We start from the raw sequence: 19,055 nt of genomic DNA on the forward strand, positions 1-19,055 counted from the left end.
CATGTCAGCCTAGTGTTTTCAATTCTCCTCTTGTGGAAGGCTCTCTTACCAAACTAGTGGCTTGTGTTGAGCATTGCTGAAAGGGCCTGAAATAAACATGCCACCCAAAATTAACAAAATTTTCTATTAAGAATTTTTAGCATTTGCAGCAATGACTATATTTTTGTGCCTGAACAGGGAATAATCTAAAAATAGATAATGGCCAGCATGCCTGAAATTCAATTTTTCAAGAGGGAAAGTATAAGTATATAAGCTTAGACCAATGGCAGTTTAGTGAGACAGTTTAAGAAATGAGACATGACTAGGTCAAAGGTTCTCCCACGTTATTTTAATTGCCTCCAACACAAAGTCTTCACTGACATTTATATTATTTTAAGAAGTAACCTACATGGCATTTCTTTAGTTTCTTGCAAGGTTTTAAAAGAAGGCATTGACTGAACCCAGGACTTTTTTTCCCCAGAAAGCGCAAGCTTTTGCTGCAGGAGTCTTTGAGAGAAGGGTTGACTCTTGGGCAAACAGTCTGCTGTGGAGACCCTCATTTGCAGGAGCAGTGCTGATGGTCAGCAGAGTGCAGGGAGCATGTGGCTCCACCACCAGCCCTATATACCATCTCTCAGAGGGTCCTTCAACATACCAAAAGGGATCTAGATGCATCCTAGGTGTGGATATGGAACCTTAGGCACCAAATTGAACCAGGAGCGTGCAAACCATCCAACGCTACGTAAATCTTGTGTTTTGCAGAATTGCAGTGCCCCAGCAGATGTCAGATGGGGCGATGGATCGTGGAGGAGCTCTGGCGTGACGTGCCTTGGAAATAAGTTGTTCCCCTGAAGCTCTCGCTGTTGTTCAGAGATTTGTGGTGCTCATCACGGGCACCATGCGACACACTGCTTGATGGGAACCAAGGCCGTGGCAGACTCTCCATCCCTGGCTCCTGGAGGGTCTGGCTCCAGCTGACTCTCAGTCGATGCCTGCAGCAGGTTAGCTGGTACGGGAATTGACGTGCTGTTTCCAAACACCAAGGTGCTTGGAAAAAAAGTGACTTCAATATAAACTTACCCTTTCAGAAAGCTGGAAAGGAGATACCAGACCCTGGCTTGCTGGTTGTTTGCTTTTGTTGCTCGGAGACATTTGTTCCCTGTGTAAGGATACATTTTAATATGCTGTTTAGCAGGGACAGTTAATTTTTAATTATTAGTCCAGTTTTATATTATGTTTTTAAATCTTGCTGCTTTAGTGGCTCAGCTGGGGGAGCAGTGAGGTCTCAGCTGGCTGGCAGGCAGCCCGTGGAGCAGCCAGGGAGAGTCATCCCAGCCCCAGAGAGCGTCACCAGCAAATGGCTTCATGCTCACATGCCCGCAGCTGCAGGCACTGGCTGCCCTGCTTTCCAGAGCACTGTGACAGAGGGGATTTGGCCACAGCCATGGCAGAAGGGAGGCACGTTCTTGCTCCCTGGCAGTGGCACATGTTCTTGTGGCTCACGGGCACCGTGTGTCAAACTTTCACCTGGGAGCGAGCTTTGCAGGGCTTTGCTCTGTCACTGCAAAACAACCTCAGAGGAGCTGTGCAAAATTGTCCCATCTGGAGAAGGATCTCCGGGTCACTGAAATGAGAGGCTGACATAAGGAATATAATCCATGGACGCTAGGGAGAGGAGCCTGGCTTGGGGCCAGGCTGCTGCAAGCTCTGCCTTGGTAGCTGCAGCAGGGACAAGCACATCAGCAAAAGGGTAGAGGATCAGCCCACTTCAGCTAATATTTGGGATGTTACTGTAAGCACAAACCTTTTCTTGGAACTAAGGAGAATCCGGCAATCCCACATTTCTAGCATTTCTGGGTGTGCTTATTTTTTTTAAGCGAAGTGAGAAGTGAAAATAGTCCTTACTGTCTTTTGAAATATACTATAGCTATGTAAGACTGCAAATCTTTCAAAACCATATCTCTCCTCACCCTGCCAAACGAAACACAATATAAAACTCCATTGTTCTACTCTTATGTTTCCTGTGCCTTATGGCTTGAACCATGGATCCTCTTGGCTGAGGTCCATCCCAGAAACGATTTAATTTGGGAACGTGCTTCACCTTTCTAAAAATAAGGAAAACTGAGAAGAAGAGCAAATAAGCTGTGTTGAATAAAGATCTAAAATGACTTCTCCAGGATCTCAAATTAAAGAAAATATGTTACCCAGGGAATGTATAAAATCAAATAATATAAGCCTGCCTCTATGCAGCAAACTCTTTCCTGGCATTTTAACCCTGTTCTATAGTCTGGACCTTTTCCAAAGAAAGAGCAACAAATCGTCAGTCATATCTTTCTTTTTTTTCCCCTCAGACACTTACTAAGAACCAGGCACACATACAAAAATAAAAGAAGGTAGAAAACATCTACCCATTTCTGTTTGCTTTGCAGTGTTTTTAAAGCATTTGACTCAAACTGTTACCCAGAAGTGAAATATCAGGCTACTGCAAAACCAAAACCAGGTAGATTTCCCAAAATGAGGCAGAAATAAATCTGTCTAAGGACCCGTGACTTAATGAGACAAGATGTGCAATAGGTGCCTTTACCTGGAAAAAGAAGAGGAGCAGCAGGATATAGTAGCTGTGCGCTTCTCAGGTTGTAGGTCTGTACAAAGGGAGGGTATAGCTCAGTGGTAGAGCATTTGACTGCAGATCAAGAGATTCCTGGCTCAAATCCGGGTGCCCCCTTCTTTGCTACCTGAGATTAGCTCAGTTGGTTAGAGTGAGGTGCCAATAACACCAAGGTCATGTGTTCAATCCCTGTACAGGCCATTCCCTTAAGAATTGGATGCCGTTCCCTTCCAGCTCAGAATAATCTGTGAAAAGGGACCAAACCCCATGTGATACTGGGAGTCCAGATAACGCCTTACACAAACCAAAGTCCCATGTTCATACTGGGAGAACCTCATTGCAGCATGTGAAGGAGCACAAGAAAGCCTGAGGTGGTACCACTAGCTGCAAGCTCTCTGATCTCTGCAGACACTTACACTGTAGAAGGCCCACGAGGCTGTTGGAGTGATGCAGGAGGATAACAACACTCTCAAAGCAGGATCTCTGAACGGCTCTGTAAATCTCCTGCCGCATGCAGCTGGTGCAAACTGAAAAATGGGGTTGGAATTTTATTAGTCGGGGGTAACGAGAAAAATCCCCAACGAACCCAACCATGGGGAAATTTGGTTGAAGAAACATGAGTTGTGCTAAGAATGAAAGTGGGCACAGACCAATAGTAAAAATACCACAGCAGCAATTTCAATTTGTTGGGTAATAAAACTGAGCCTCCTCAGTGACCTTGTGCAGCCCCTTGCAGGGGCAGCAGCTCTGCATCACACAGACCACTTGCTGCTGGCAGTGTTCGAGCACCTTGGGCTGCAGGGCTGGAATCTGGGGAGCTGAAAAGACCCACTTCAGCTGCAGGAAGGCTAGGACTTCTCCCTTCTTTGCCCTGTCTAAAACATACCATGAGCATGGCTCCCCAGGGTGGATAGTTACCGTCTGTACTAAAATCTGGGTCTCGGCTGTAAATCAGGAATGCTCCTTGAAAGGTGGCTGCATACCAGTGGTCTCTCCTCCCTCACCATCCATCTTCCTTTCCACATGCACTCAGCATCAAAGCTGCTGGGGGTTCAGGAAATGAAGCCATGTGGCCACCCTTGGCCCTCTGCCCCTCCTGGCTTGTTGCAGCTGGAGAGCAGGAGCCCAAATGTCATTAATCCTTGCGATTTCTCGAGAAAAGTGAAGAAATAGGGCTGCAATGAAAGAGAAAACTGTTGAACAGGGTGAGACTGCCAAAAGGCCTCCTGCAAGGTCCATTTACTAAAAGATATTAAGGATATTAAGCCCAAGTTTAGATGGCATTGGTGGGTCACTACCCATCTTCCCTCTCGCATTTTAGAACTGTTTTCAGTCTCCTCTAGGAGGCCAGCCTTCTGTTCCAAGGACAGTTTGTTTTCCATCCCCACAGAGCCCCTCCAAGATGCCATTTGCAGCTCTGGGGGTCACATTCACCTCTCTGCTGCCAAGGGAGGTGGCAGGCAGCACAGGGATGTCTCCCTGGCTGGTAATGGTCCTGCCCTTGCAAAATGGGTGATGGGAAGCCCTGGGCATGGCCCTTGACTCCCAGAAGCAGAGGCTGCAAACCAGGCTTGGGGCCAGCCATTTGCTGCTTTTGGTAGCCATTAAAGCCTGCTTGAGTGGCAGGACTGGCTGCAATCATGAGAAGACTGTCAGAGGAGTGGCAACTCTGGAGAATTCCAAGGAGGCAGGGTCTGGGGGAATGTCTTAGCTTTATCCCAAGTACCAGCATGGGTTACTGTGCCCTGTCACACATGCTGCCTTTGATATTTCACAAACTCAGTCATTTGGGGAAACAAAGGTCGTTACTGTTCTCCAGGAGCACAGTGGAGGTGTGCCCCCCCTCTCTGCACTTTGCCCCACTGGGGCAAGTAAATTCCCTTTTTTACAGGGACACAGGCTGGAATCTCAGGGGGAACCCCATTCCCAGTGGGTCCATGGGCAAAGAAACCACCAAGCAACAGGGTTCTGGAGGCAATGGGGCGCTAGGGCCAGTATCCCATCAGGGCAGCACAAGTTTTGGGGGTGCTGGGTGTGTCCCCACTGGCACAGCTGCATGTAGTGGGTCAGCAGAGGAGCTGACTGGGTTGGGAAACACTGGAGAGAGTGGGGATGTTGCTTCATTGTCTCAAGGCATAGTTCAAGTTTACAACGCCCACCGTGTCACCAGAGGTCTGGCGCTCTCACAGCAGCTGGGATGGCGTTGGTCATGTGCTGCTCTGCTGTTGCACTCACCCTCCTCCTTACAAGGCAGGAGGGGCAGGTTGAACACTCGTTCAGTGTAGGCGTGGGGAGTCCACATTGGGCAGTGGGCACAGAGAGTGACCTCCATGGAGGGGCTGGGGCAGTTTTGTGTGGGTGGAGTAGTTCACAACACGCGCATGCAGCTGCTGGCAAGGGGCCCGGGAGCTGGCAGACAGCCTGAGGGGGAAAAGAGCGGAGAAAAACACCAAAATAAGCACAAGCCAAGGGGGCCAGGCTGGGGAGGGGGCACTTACGGAGGCACACAGTCCTTGGCTGCAGGGCAGCAAGGAGGGCAGCAAGGGAAGTCCATCATTGAGCAGCGTGATCCAGCAGATCCCATTTGTAGTATATCAGGGGTTGCCACATGGAACTGCTCCAGTTTTGATACATACTTGAGAGTTTTGGAGACTCTCCAGTGTTTCCCAACCCAGTCAGCTCCTCTGCAGCACACCTGCCCTGAGGTGACAGAGGCCTGTTGTGGTGAGTGAAGTATTTCTGTGGATTAACATCCCAAGGAGGAGGCAAGAAGCTGGGAGGAAAGTTCAAAGATTGATTTTCATTCTGGCAGCAGGTTAAGGGTAGGGAATATGAACGCTGCCTCTGAGGTCCTGGAATGCCCAGTATATGAACTGATGATCTGGAAACAAAGATGAGCAATATACCAAACATTTTTGAAGAATGACTCAAAGCTATTGACTCTTGAGGAGATCAGAAAGGACTGAGTAAAATGCAAATGTGGCAAATGGGCAACACCACACGTTTGCCAAGGTTTAACTGGGCACTTGCAAAGTCAGAAATCAAATTGCGTGTAAGAATTACAAGGCTCCAGATGTTCTCTAGCAACTCAAGAAAGAATCTGGATGTCACACAACCCCTGATTCTGTGAGTAGCTGCAGGTTAAAAAAAAAGCACACACAAAATATTAGCATGCAGAAAGAAAAGGGGGAGAATAATATGGAAAATATGATAATGCTATTATGTAAATCACTAGTGTGGACTCTCTGGGAATACTGTCTGCAGTTCAAGTAAACCTTTCTCAGAAAGAGCTGATTAGGGGCATGGCAAATTCGCTCACAAAGAGAGATCAAAATGATTGGGGTTGTTTATCTCAGAAAGGAAATGAACAAGAGGAGATTGGCACAGAGTGAGCCAGTCTGGAGATTCTGGTTTTCTTCCTGTTCAGTTCTATCACTGTCATATCTGGTGTCGCTGAGAAGTGTGTGAAGTGATGTGGCTCTCCTCTGTCACACACGGTTTGCTCTTTCTCTCACCCTCTCCCCCAGGGGAGGCATGGCATATGTGGTAATGTTTTATAATTTGGTAGGACCTGGGGAGGAGGAGACAGCTAAGGAGGAATATATGCATGCCCCAGAGTAGGCATATAGTAGAAAATATGAGAACAGAAAAGGGAGATTTGCACTCAGACAGCGGGGGCAAAGGTTCTGGCTTCAGGAGGCTCCTTCTATTAGCTCAGGCAGACCCCAGAGAGGCTGCCAGCTACTGCTCTTCTCCTAGAGACCTTGAGACTTCCAGGCTAGGCCTTGGGGTTCCTTGGAGATAAAGATAAGGAGCTTGAATTAGATAAATTATTCTCTAGAAAGCATCAGGGTAGTCAGAGGTACCTTGAGACACACAGCATTAACCCTGCTCTCTGCCAGGGGAGGTTTAGGCTGGACATCAGGAGAAACTTCTTCACAGAAAGGGTGATCAGACATATGGAATGGGCTGCCCAGGGAGGTGGTGGAGTCACCATCCCTGGAGGTGTTTAAGGAAAGACCGGACGTGGCACTGAGTGCCATGGTCTAGTTGACATGGTGGTGTTTGGTCATGGGCTGGACTCGATGCTCTCAGAGGTCTTTTCCAGCCTAACTGATTCTTTGGTTCTGTGACCCTGGAGCACCAAAGGAATCTTCTCACCCTGCCCTCCCCCGGCAGCCGGCACGCTCAGCCCTGGCGCTCTGTGCTGTGGGTGTCACTCGCTGCGGCGCGACCAGCGCTCCCCTTTCTCACATAAACATTTGATGGCATTCAGGCGCGTCTCAGCCAGAACGACAAAAGGAAAACACTCTTGATGCTCCGGCTGTCCCGGACACGGGAACCGGCCGGGCCGACATTCCGGGGAGCCCGTGCTGCCAGCGGGCCCTTCCCGGCGGGAGCGGCGCGGGCACCGCTGCCCGCGGGTGCCCCGCGCCCGCAGTTCCCTCCCCGCCGCCAGGGGGCGAGAGCGCCGCGCGGCACGGGCGGCCCGGCCCCCTCGGGGCTCGCGCTGCGATTGGCGCGCGCGGGGCCGCGGCCCCGGAAGCGGAAGGGCCGCGCTGCCGGGTGACCCCGGGAGCGGCGCCGGGAGGCACCGGAGCGACCCCCGCCCGGGGCCCGGGCCCGCTCGCTGATTGCGGCGTCGCCGCCCGCCTCCCGCGGCCGGGATCAAGTGCTGCGAGCGGACCCGTCGGCGAGCCCGTTACCGCGGCGTCGTTAGAGAGGCGGCCCCGGCCCTTCCCGGGGCCTGGCACGAAGCGGAAGGCGGCGACCGGTGCCTCTCGGGGGAGGGGAAGAGCTGACTGGGATCTCTCCTCGGTCCTTCCTCCGCAGGTCGCCCGCCCGCGCCGCACGGTTGCCCCGATGGCCGCGTGGTCCCGCGGGGCGGTGCTGGCGCTGTACCGGGCCCTGCTGCGCCGCGGCCGCGCCCTGCGCTACACCGACCGCGACTTCTACCTGGCCACCGTCCGCCGCGAGTTCCGCCGCAACCAGGGGCTGCAGCGCCCGGAGGACAAGGAGAGGCAGCTGGAGAAGGGGCAGGCGTTCCTGCAGAGCGGGCTCGGCGGCCTGGTGTAGAGATTCCCTGTAGCGGCTCCCACTGACTCCACTTACTTCCCTCTTCTTTCCAAAACAACCTCACCAAGCAGAAGAGATGATTAACACTCACTGCACACCACTGTCTTGAAGAAGTCTGGAAGGTGCTTCCACGGGTACACCAGGAGGGCTCTCCTGTTCTTTTCACAAATGCATTAGGTCACAGGTAGGTCATTTACAGTGATATCACCGTGTTCTTCATGCTGCTGCTACAGCGGGCTTTGTGAAGGTGCATTATCTTTTCTGCCTGGCAATCACAAGTGACTGTATTCCTGGTTCATCCAGGCAGGAACATTTCTCCTGAGATTGTAGCTTGGATTTAGAAAAACCAATGGGCAGTTTTAAACCACCCAAGTCAGGCAAGCAGGCAGGCTGAGAACCTTTGGAACTGACTCAGAAAATAGACCTCAAGTCATGTTGGAAGAGTTTTCTGGTTGTTTTCATGTTGGTTCCCTGGGGATCCACCTATAGGTACAGTGGTGCCAAGGTGGGTTTTACAGAATCAGTTAGGCTGGAAAAGACCTCTGAGAGCATCGAGTCCAACCCATGACCAAACACCACCATGTCAACTAGACCATGGCACTCAGTGCCACATCCGGTCTTTACTTAAACACCTCCAGGGATGGTGATTCTGCCTCCTCCCTGGGCAGCCCATTCCAATGTCCGATCACCCTTTCTGTGAAGAAGTTTCTCCTGATGTCCAGCCTGAACCTTCCTTGCTGCAGCTTGAGGCTGTGTTGGCTGGAGAGACCCTTTAATTAAATCTCAAGGTTAGGTGAAATGGTAATCAAAGAATACAAAAGTACACATGTAAGAAAATGTTAGTGTTAATGTTATACATTGGTTGTCTGAGAGTCAAAACCCACTGGCCTTAAGGGCAGGAGAAAATGTCCAGTGAAAGCAAGGGAGTTGTTCCCTTTATGGTGCATTATGGTCTCTATTGTTGTTTCTTGGGTGTTTTTGAAGTATCTGAGATCAACCATTATCCAGAAATTAATCTGAAACCACCTGTCAGGTCTTGAGAAGATTCTGATTTGTTACAGACAAGCAGGTAACCATCCCTGTATCTCCCTGTCTGTGAGCAAAATTACACTCAGAGAATTAGTAAATAAATTGGCCATGCTTTGGTTGAGAAGCCCAAACTAGAAGGAAAATACCAGAATGGTCATAGAGTTCTCCATAATATGCAGGATTTTATTACAAAATATTGTGGAATTAAGCCCTACGTTCTTTTATTAAACCTGCTTCAATGATTAGAAACCCCATATCAAATTTGAATGTTTTCCTTCAGGTAATGAATGTTGCTGGAAGCAAAGAAATGCTGTCATTGCAGGGTTTGGTCACTACTGTCCTGGCATGACTGGGAACAAGCAACTCCTTGAGGGAACACGATTAAAGAGGCTGCAGGGTTAGGTGGTCTCTTCCTATGGCTCTGTGCTGAGACCCCAAGAGCCGTGGGTGTGAGGTGGGGGAGAAGGGAGTGAACTGTCAGGGTTGCGTGTTTTGACCCATCTGTTTAACGTTCCTGCTCCCTCCAGGTAAAATGGCAGGCGCTGGGCAGCGCAAAGGGAAAAAGGATGACAACGGGATCGGCACAGCCATTGACTTCGTGCTGTCCAACGCCCGGCTGGTGCTGGGCGTGGGCGGAGCGGCCATGCTGGGCATCGCCACGCTGGCCGTCAAGCGGGTGAGTGGGCAGGGCAGCGCGCTGGGGCTGGAGCACGGGGCACTGGGAGGAAGGAGTGGGAAATAAAAAGACACGGTACGGGGTAAAATGCCGGTGCTGGGCCCTTAGAGACTCAAACTGTTCCTGGTAACGTTGGTTTAGATGTACGACCGGGCAATCAGTGCTCCCAGCAGCCCCACTCGCTTGAGCCAGTCGGGAAAGAGAAGCTGGGAAGAGCCAAACTGGCTGGGCTCCTCCTCACGCTTGCTGACCCAGGACATGAAGACCAGCCTCAGCCGCTCCCTGCAGACTCTTCCCACTGATCCTTCAGCTGCTGATGCAGGTATGGAGCACGGTCGTACTCCTGCGGTACAGAACCATCCAGGCCCATAAATCCTGTATTTGTTTAAAGGAATGCAGGAAAGAAAATATTCTGTCTGTCCCAGGATTTTGACACTTTTCTTTTAAGCAGTTCCTCTGGTAACTTCAGGAATCAGGAGTCACATTATCAACTAGGGAATAATAATCATCTATTTGCATTCTTCATTTCTCTCATGACTTCATGTTGTTAAGCTTTACTCTCTCTCTCTGGCTTTAATTTTTGAATCTGAATACTAATTTGTGCAATCTTTGCTAATAAAAAGCCATTCCATTCCTTTCAAGCTCTTCGTTGCCTTTCTTTGGGCCATTCCAGTCTGTTTCTTTTTAAGGGGGAAATATTCCCACTGTGAATGTACTAGCAATTTATAAGAGTATTTCCTATATTATTTCTACCATTTTTCAAACAATTTCTGTAATGGCATTTCCCTGTTTACTGCTGCTCATCACTGAGTTGGTCTTCATCAGGCTATAAAAAGTGTCCTACAGTCTTCTTTCTGAGTGGAATAATAAGTCATTTAGAGTCCAACAGTGTTTGTTATATATTTGGTTGTTTTTTCTCACCAGTTTTACTTTCTATCCCTGGTCACTTCAAGAGATTTGCGCTTGGAGATTTAAACTAAAAATCAGAATCTAGCTTTTAGCTTGATTTTCAGATTCTCTGTGAGCAAGTCAGCTTCAAGATAGTAATAGATTTTCTGCTGAAGAAACATTAAATAACTGTGTTAAGTGACGTCTAGATAATTTGATTGGAGTCCCCAAAGCATTGAGGAATAAAAACATTGATGGTGGTGTCTTGCATTCTTAAGTTAAAAGTAAAGTAAAATTCCTTATTGAAAAATAATTTTTTTCAGGCAATGAAATCCATTTTCCTGTGGTTTTGTGGGCTATTTCCTTTTCACAGGAAAGCTCAAATCTTTCCAAAAGAATTCAGTGGGACAAGAGGCAGCAGCTGCTGAGGTTGGGCGAGATGGGTCTGTGTTCAGCTTAGTCAGCATTCCACTTGTGCTGTGTGGCAAACACCCATTGCCAAATGAACCTGCAACAGCTGGTTGCCTTAGTGGGGCCACTGACTTGGGGGTTTTCTTCTGCACCCTTTAAGTACCACAGTCCTTCCAAAGACCTCTTAGATCCGCAACTCTTCCTTAACTCTCATGGATAACTTCTGAAACTCTTGGTCCATACTAAGAGAAATCTGAAAGACAGATAGAAAGCATTGTCTTATTTCTTTGGGAAAGCAGTCAGAAAAAAAGGGTCTTAGAGCCTCTGTGCAGGTCAGACATTGCTTAATAACTCAGATGGCAGCGTAAAGCCTTGTGTAGCTGTACTGTGCCTCAGAGTGGGCTCTTGGTTCTTCGGCCATTGAAGGTTTGAGGGAGGTTTTCATTGGAGCTATGATTGCCTGAGCTGGGATGGCCCCAAGATCTGTCAGCTCATCCTGATAACTGTGCTGATCAGACTCCCAACAACTATTTCATTTCCAGGTGGCATGATCTTCTCTGATCTGATACCCTGTCAGGACTGGGGTTTGCTGGTAATTTGTGATAGTCTCTTACAGTGTTAAAAACTTAAAGAGATCGTGATGGTTGTTCAAGAGTGTTTTGTCCACTGGTTTTGGCATCATGTTAAAAGCTTCTGAACTGGTAATAGCACTGAATTTTTGAAATTGAGCTGAGATGCTGCCCACATGGCCATTAAAATTACTTCCTTGTGCACAATATTAATCTTATTCTGGTGAAATTCCAAATCTAGTAATTTGTTTTATCTGTTTTGATGCTCGTAGTACTATCTTTTGAAGTTTCTCAGCACCTCCCTTTTGACTGGTACCTGTGTAAAGCATGCAAAGTGTCTTCTGAGAGCTTTTTGAGACCTAGGAGGCTGCACTTCCACGCTGCAGATTTCCCTCTGCGAAACGCTTCACAGTGAAATACTGCAGATGATCAACAGTTTTCCTTCTGTCTTGCAGACTTCTTTCAACCTGCAAAGCCCAAGCCATCTGCCAGGAGGAGTCAAGTGGAGCTGAAAAAGTCCCGCCTTCGTCTGTCTCTGCAAGAAAAGCTCTTTGCCTATTACCGGAGGAAGGTGGCTATCCCAGCGGATGAGCAAGCTCGGGCCAAGCAGGCAGCCGTGGATATCTGTGCGGAGCTGCGCAGCTTCCTCCGTGCCAAGCTGCCGGACATGCCCCTGCGGGACATGTACCTCAGCGGCAGCCTCTACGATGACCTGCAGGTAATTCCTAGGCCCTGTGCTGGGTCCTTATTCAGAAGGCTGACTAAGCAGGAGTATTTCAGGCTTCCCAGTCGGCAGTGCTGGCTCAGCATAGCATTTCTCAGTAATAAGGCCCCTGAATAAGGTGGCCTTTCCCACTGTGGAGCCAAGCGTTGATTTCTGCAGTGTTGTTTGAACCAGCATGACCAGGCTGCTCTGGTGTTGTCTGCAAAGCCTTTGCTCTTTGCTGTTTTATTTCTCACCACTTCTTTCCTTCTCTTCTGTCTCTCCTTTTAGCTGTGTTTTTCTTGGTGTTTCTCTGGTAGACCTCTGTTTTCTCTCTGTATCTTATATCTATCCAAATACATGATATTCCCTTAGAACTCCTGTGTTATCATGTAGTTCTTCCCTACTCCTTTTTTTCTCTTTTTTTTTTTTTTTTTTTAAATGCATGACAGACTAGATTGGCCAGCAGTCACTGCTACAATATCTCCAAGATGCCCATAGCTATAGTGAGTGATTTATAGGCACACTTCTTTGTATGAGTCAGAGCTCTGGAATGGAGTGTCGAGGGGCCAGTGAAACTTAAATCTGGGATCTTAATCACATCGGTGAAAAGGGATCTTTAATGACCTATTTCCGAACAGTGTGGCAGACCAGGTGAGGGCAGTGTACCTAGTTGTAGCATGGCATCATTAAACCATGGCAACCTAAGCTTGTCTAGAAACTTAATACTTAATGCCTCCTGTTTTAAATTGTCATGTAGCGTTGCTGTGCCCTAGGCCAGCTGCATCTCACATCCAAGGAGCTGACTTAGGCAGCATATGAGGCAAAATGATTCATCTTTATGCAGTCCATGTCAGGTCTCTAAATAGTACATACCACGTAAGCACTAGCTTGGGTTATATTATTATATTATCCCACTGATAGTCCAAAATAGTCCTTCAGAATGCCTTTTAATAAAGGGAGGATGTGAATCCCACACAGAGAGGCGAATGAGACAGCTGAATCCTTATTCCAAGTTCTTTCGGACAGAAGGTTGTCTAAACATGGTGAATAAAATGACTGTGGAGGGAGAAAGCTTGTTCTTACCGACTTTTCTCTCTTGTGAAAGGTAGTGACAGCTGACCACATCCAGCTCATTGTGCCTCTGATGCTGGAGCAGAACCTGTGGTCGTGTATCCCTGGGGAGGACACTATCATGAACATTCCTGGCTTCTACTTGGTGCGTCGAGAAAACCCAGAGTACTTTCCCCGTGGGAGCAGCTACTGGGACCGCTGTGTGGTGGGAGGTTACCTTTCTCCCAAAACTGTAGCAGACACCTTTGAGAAAGTTGTAGCTGGCTCCATCAACTGGCCAGCAATTGGGAGTCTCTTGGACTACGTGATCCGTCCAGCAGCTCCCCCAGCAGATTTGACACTGGAAGTTCAATATGATCCAGATCGTCATCTTTTTATTGACTTTCTACCATCCCTGACACTGGGTGACATCGTCCTTGTTGCCAAACCTCATCGATTGGCCCAGAATGACAATTTGTGGCGACTGAGCCTGCGGCCAGCAGAAACGGCTCGCCTCCGGGCCCTGGACCAGGGGGATTCTGGCTGCCGTTGCTTGTGCCTGAAGATCTTCAAAGCAGTATGCAAGTTAAACCCAGCTCTGGGTCACCTCACTGCCAGCCAGCTCACCAATGTCATCCTGCACCTATCCCAGGAGGAGTCTGACTGGTCCCAGGACATGCTGGCTGATCGCTTCTTGCAGGCACTGAAGGGGTTGATCCGCTACTTGGAGGCAGGTGTCCTCCCTAGTGCTCTGAACCCCAAGGTGAACTTGTTTTCAGAGCTCACCCCTGAAGAAGTGGATGAGCTGGGCTACACCCTCTACAGCTCTCTGTCAGAGCCAGAGGTCTTGCTGCAGACGTAATGGGGCCTTACCTAGGGAAGTGTTGATAGGGTTTAGCCAATGCAGACTTCAATTACTGCAAATTATGTCTCCTCCACTTCTCCCTATCTTCTCTCTCTCCACCACTCCCTCCTTTTGGTTCATTAGTAATTCCTGCTGTGGAGTTGGTGCTCCCACTGAATTTATTGGTGCTACTGGTCCATTTCCACCATCTCTGCCCCAACAGGTACCCATTGGCTAGGAAAGAGAGGCTAAAACTGCAGCTCTAAGATCTTCATATAAATTCTGCTGAAGTGTTTACCAAAAATTAAACCAAACTATGCACTTCTTTCTTCTGTAGTACACTTACTGCAGCGAGTCCATTTTGGTCTGAAGAAGGTGGAACTGGGCTGGTAAATCCAATGACAATTTTAGCAGACTTGCATTGAGGTAATTTAATTTCCTCCAGCATGACTTTGCCCCATGTTTCTTTTTCTCTGCTGTCCCAAACTGTCTCACTTTCCTTTCTTTTTTGTCCCTTTGACCCAGTCATGCAGGGCAGACTGAGGGAGATGTTTTGGATAGGGGTGTGTTTTGTATTTCTAAGTGGATCATAATTACACTGGCAGTATTTAGGGCTGTAGAGCTTGGAATAGGAGAATTCCCACACCTCCTGCTCCTACGGAGCCTTCTCATCCTTTGCAAGTTGGGTTCAGGATTAAGGGCTAAGGCTTGTCTGGTATGCTGCAACACAACCTCCTGTATGGGCACTTCTCATCAAAGCTGTCATAGGGAAGGAAGGAACCTTTGTGGTCTGGCTGTGTGATGAGGCCAAAGGAGGAGGGCTTGCCATTCCTGCCTAGCCAGATCTGCTGGGAATGGCCTCGGGAGTGGAGAACAAGGCAACTCCTTCGCTGTCTCTGGCGTAAAGGAAGAGAGGAGGGGTTTTGGTGAATGGGTGGGAGAGACACATATGGGAATGGGGATTGGTTTTTTTCATCGTTTCCCCAGGAGCTTGTGGCTGTTCTGATTTACAGGAGGTGGAAACAAGACTGCATGCCTCAATGGGCTTTGTGATAAGCACACGCAAGCCAGATTCTCACCAGCTATAAGTCTGTGAAGGTGATAGAACTGAACTGATGTCATCAGCAAGGTTTTATCCCATACACTGGTATTAGGGTACATATACAGAGCTGGCATTTAGAGATGTATTAGGTTTGCCATCTGCTCTGTGTGTGTTTTAGTCTCCTCCCCAGAACTGTGGCTGTCCACTCCCTTCCTCATTCCCATGTGCTGACTTTCCAGTGCTCCCAATTTACAATACTCTTAGAAAGCTGGTGAGGGCACACCTTCTGCCCGCTCTTGTTTATGGCTACTGTCAGGCCATCGACTCTGCATACTCTGCATTAAGCCACCCGGCCTGCTGTCTGCAAAAAGGGGGAGAGAGGGCGTCCCCCCGAGTCTGGGCTCTGTGTGTGTCTCAAAAGACCAGCATAGCTATCATTACAGAAACATACTTGCCTTTTCCCAACTTTATCAGCTTTTTCCCCCCCTTACTGTCCAGCCTCCTTAGCCAATGGAGAGGGCTACTGCAACATTAGGGCTTGGAGGGAGCAGGAATCCCTTTATCCTTTCCTCCTCCCTTCTTCTCAGGACTTCCCCCTTCTTTGACAGAGAAGTTTCAAGGTGAATTTCAGGAGTTGAACCACAGAGGGAAGTCTTTTGCCCCTGGGTTTTTTTAGAGGCAGTGCTGGTGAGATGAGGGAGGGAGCATCTTTCTCGGACAATCCATCCATTTTAGCCAATGTGTCAGATACTATTCTGTAAACAGTGATAACATTGCATTTTAAATTATTTAATCCTTAGGGTACTGGTATTTTCTAGACTGCCAGATGTGTACTTTGAAGTTTGTGTGTGTATATAAAATCTATAGTCTATCAGAGGTTAACAGAAATCCCATTTGTATGACTGTGTGTTTTGTAAGTTTTGCAGCAGTCAGTGTTGGTCAACTGTTGATTGCTCTTCACTCTGGTTCCCAGATTTTTTTCCCCTCTTCCTTCCCTTGGCCTCCATTGCCTTTCTAATGTCAGCCTTCCTACCCTAAAAGCAGACAGATGAGACTTGGAGCTTACAGGCTATTGGGGGAAATTCCCCTTTTTTAATTACTTGAAGGTCAACAAAAATATTAAAATATCTGGGTTGTCAGGAGTTCCCCCAAAGTTCATTTCTTCAGCATGATGTCACCGCTCTCTTGGTGCTGATTCCAGTACCATGGTCTTCACACAGAAATGAGCAGCAATGTGGTTGGAAGTGATCAAAACTCTAGATACAAAAAAAAGGTGAGATATGAACAGGACCACTGTCTGAGCTGACTTGAGAACAGTTGTCACACATATATCTGTACATAGAATTTTTTACATGAAAGCTTTTACTTCTTCCTGGCAACCTAATGAATTAATATTTTATGGCCATTTTTTGCTGCTATTGAGCTCAATTTGTGTATCAAATCGAGACTGAAGCTGCCTTTTTGCCTTTTCTGTAGACTCTACTCAACTTCACTTGAATTCAATCACTTCCATCATATCTTCCCTTCATTTTGCCCTCCTCTGAGCTATTCACAAGCCCGTTCTCAGGAGGCAAATGCTCACTTCCCTACACGCAGCCACCACAGCAGGCAATAGCTGCCCTGGTAGTGACAGTCTCAACAAAGGCCAAAGATAGGGACACACTGCAACTAGGGATCTTTTAAAAGCAGGGTCAGGCATAAGGGGCAGGGAAGAAGGTGTAGGGTAAGGATGCGGGAAACTTACAGTAATGCTGTACCCAGCCTGTGGGTCAAACAGAATGTTGCAAAGTCTAACTGGCACCTTTCAGTATTAAATGCAGTGCACATGTTTATGTACAGCCTGGAGGGCTGTCTTACCTATAGGTAGGCTCCTTCCAAGTCAAATCTGTGGCACAGAGCAGGAGAACCTAAAGCTGAATGTAAAAAGGGCAGCTCCAGGCCACCTTCCTGGCAGAGTGGCTCAGAGACAGATTGATTGTAAGAGACCCAGGGCATGTGTTGAGCTGGTTGCTGCCTGGGCTCCAAGAATGTCTTGGTGTGTTCTGCTATAGCTTAGCTCACACAAGCTCCCTGTGAGATTGTCGTCTTATTCCCTGTAACCACAGGATGAGGACCAATGTGCTCAGCTGTGGAGTTTCACTGCTGCTGAACTCCACTGCTATTTGTTCAAGTCAGATGGATTTATTTTCCCCTGTGGGAAACAGGAGGCTGCTTTCTGCCCCCAGGTGAGGTGTCATCAGGGCCCTCGCTCTTAGTATGTGGGCAACTCCCAGTGAGAATGAAGAGATGATGCCCCATCTCTCCCAGGCCTGGAGGCTGTGGATTTGCAAAGGGGAAAGTCCAAGTGCATGGTCTCTGACAGAGTGCGTGGAATTCTGAAATAAAATGACTTTCCACAGTAACCCAATTGTCTCTAGTGTGTTTATAAACAAAGGAGCATCTCTCTCTGCTTTCACCTCTATGCATCATCTTCATGCTGATATGATTCTGCACCTAACCAGTGCCTGGGGACTGACATGCCCCTTGCTGATTCACTTGCTTTCCCTTTGCAGCTCTGGGCATGCTTTGCAGCTTGTCTTGAGGGAGCAATCAGCTCAGTACTGCAGCATCCCAGCTCCTGGCAGCATTTGCACCAGTCACAAGATGATGCGCAATTATGGCGCGGTGCCTCCTATCCTTTCCCTGATAGCCCGCGTGCCCAGGCAGGCACCTGCTTTTCATGTGGCTCCCCAGACCTCAGAGGCTTCCGTGCCTCTGTAATATTAAACTTTCCTGTGCAGACTCCCCCGCCCTTGTTCAAGTCACACCTTGGTTTTTATGTGCCAGTCCTCTGTCCTGCCAAATACACTCCTCTTTTATCCAGGCATCAGCCTTGAGGCAGTGAGGAAACCTCTTTGCCAGGGGCCTGTGTCTGGTGTATTGAAGCTCTTTGCAGTAAGACCCAATGCCCGCTTGGGAAGGTGTGGCAGAAATGCTGGACATCAAATAAAGCATGAAGTGATGCTGCTTTTAATGGGTCCCAGGCTCCTTAAATCTGGGCAGATAAGCTACAGTGACAACATTGCCCTGTGAGACTTGTTTTAATGAGGACTCTAATTAACATTTAATTATTTTGGAAGATATTTTATGATACAAAGGGAATCTACAGTTCTTTTTCTTCCTGATACCCCTTGCTTGTGTTGTTTTGGTTTTTTTCCTATAATCTGTCCCGTTGTAGAAACAGCTCAGATGAGATCAAGCACATTTCATGCCATACAGACTCTTACAGGAACATCTAAAATCAGCTGCCTGTGGAATCTGCAACAAGTATTACCCCCTCAAGTCAAAGCCCCTGGAATGCCTACAGCCTACAATACATGTTTAATATATACAGCGGTTTGCATCTTTGCATACAAGCTGTTCTGGCATGAATAGGGAGGAAAGATCAGAAGATAAGTGACTGATGGAGAGAAGAAATAATTGAGCAGAGTGATGATAATTATTTCAAGTGTCCACAAAGAAGAAAAGCATAAACAGAACTCCAGGCTGCAAAGACTCAGAATCTCTTTTGTTCTTAGCCTAAGGAGCAGTTTAGGAGGAAAGTGAATTTTGAAAAAAGTATAATTTTTTTCCTGCTCTGTTATAGAACCACAGTCCTGTCCTGGATATTAATGAAGTTGATCTTACATTTTACTTATTTATTTTTGCATCTCTTAATTTTAAAAATAAATAAATTCCAGCCTGCCTATTTTGTAGCTAATCTTAAGCTAGGGAAAAAAGGATGACTGAACCCCAAATTTGAGATTATCATACTAAACTGTGTGATGAATGTTGTTTGTTTTTTTTTCCTAAATACTTAATCGCATCCACGTCTTTTTAAGTTTTAAGATTTTAAACTCCAGGAAAGCTGCAGACAGCTGCTGTGCTGTTTTTTACATTTAGTCTCATGGAAAAAAAGAGGAGCCTCTTCTAAATGAGGAGTTTCTCTTTCAGATAAGATAAAATATGTTTACCCACTACCTGCACTAGGTATGATTCAATGGCTCCAGCATGGCTCACTGAATCCGGAATGGATTTTGAAATGCTGGGCTTTGCCCACAGATGAAGCAAGCAAGGAATGGGAAACTCTCCCTCCTTTCAGTGAAACCCAGTATTGGCTTCCAGCCCTAGGAGAACTGCTGAAGTCTAGACACTTGGG

General features: G+C 47.8%; 1 protein-coding gene, 1 long non-coding RNA gene and 1 other non-coding gene across 3 annotated transcripts; 2 read left to right on the forward strand and 1 right to left on the reverse strand.

The window, feature by feature from the left end:
• Window positions 1–309: 309 nt before the first annotated feature.
• On the reverse strand, window positions 310–5,210 carry LOC113959583. The gene is made up of 2 exons (XR_003531861.1): window positions 5,086–5,210; window positions 310–5,008 (listed from the first exon to the last, which is right to left on the reverse strand). It is a non-coding gene; the product is annotated as an uncharacterized LOC113959583 (long non-coding RNA).
• On the forward strand, window positions 2,633–2,704 carry TRNAC-GCA. The gene has a single exon. It is a non-coding gene; the product is annotated as a tRNA-Cys (tRNA).
• Window positions 5,211–7,665: 2,455 nt separating the features above from the next.
• Window positions 7,666–17,280, forward strand: MIEF1 (mitochondrial elongation factor 1). Its single transcript, XM_027661411.1, has 5 exons — window positions 7,666–7,847; window positions 9,220–9,368; window positions 9,510–9,690; window positions 11,692–11,954; window positions 13,048–17,280. Exons 2-5 carry the CDS (start codon window positions 9,225–9,227, stop codon window positions 13,852–13,854), a joined length of 1,395 nt encoding a protein of 464 aa, XP_027517212.1. The 5' UTR covers window positions 7,666–7,847; window positions 9,220–9,224; the 3' UTR covers window positions 13,855–17,280.
• The last annotated feature ends 1,775 nt before the right edge of the window (window positions 17,281–19,055 follow it).

Source organism: Corapipo altera, unplaced genomic scaffold, assembly GCF_003945725.1.
Source record: "Corapipo altera isolate COAL_440 unplaced genomic scaffold, ASM394572v1 1, whole genome shotgun sequence".
NCBI lineage: Eukaryota > Metazoa > Chordata > Aves > Passeriformes > Pipridae > Corapipo > Corapipo altera.

What these genes read in the sequence shown, in the direction of transcription:
- MIEF1 (XM_027661411.1), top strand. Translation starts at nt 9,225, where the DNA reads ATGGCAGGCGCTGGGCAGCGCAAAGGGAAAAAGGATGACAACGGGATC. An exon ending in CCACGCTGGCCGTCAAGCGG is followed by an intron (nt 9,369 to 9,509) that starts GTGAGTGGGCAG and finishes ACGTTGGTTTAG; the next exon opens with ATGTACGACCGGGCAATCAG. An exon ending in TCCTTCAGCTGCTGATGCAG is followed by an intron (nt 9,691 to 11,691) that starts GTATGGAGCACG and finishes TCTGTCTTGCAG; the next exon opens with ACTTCTTTCAACCTGCAAAG.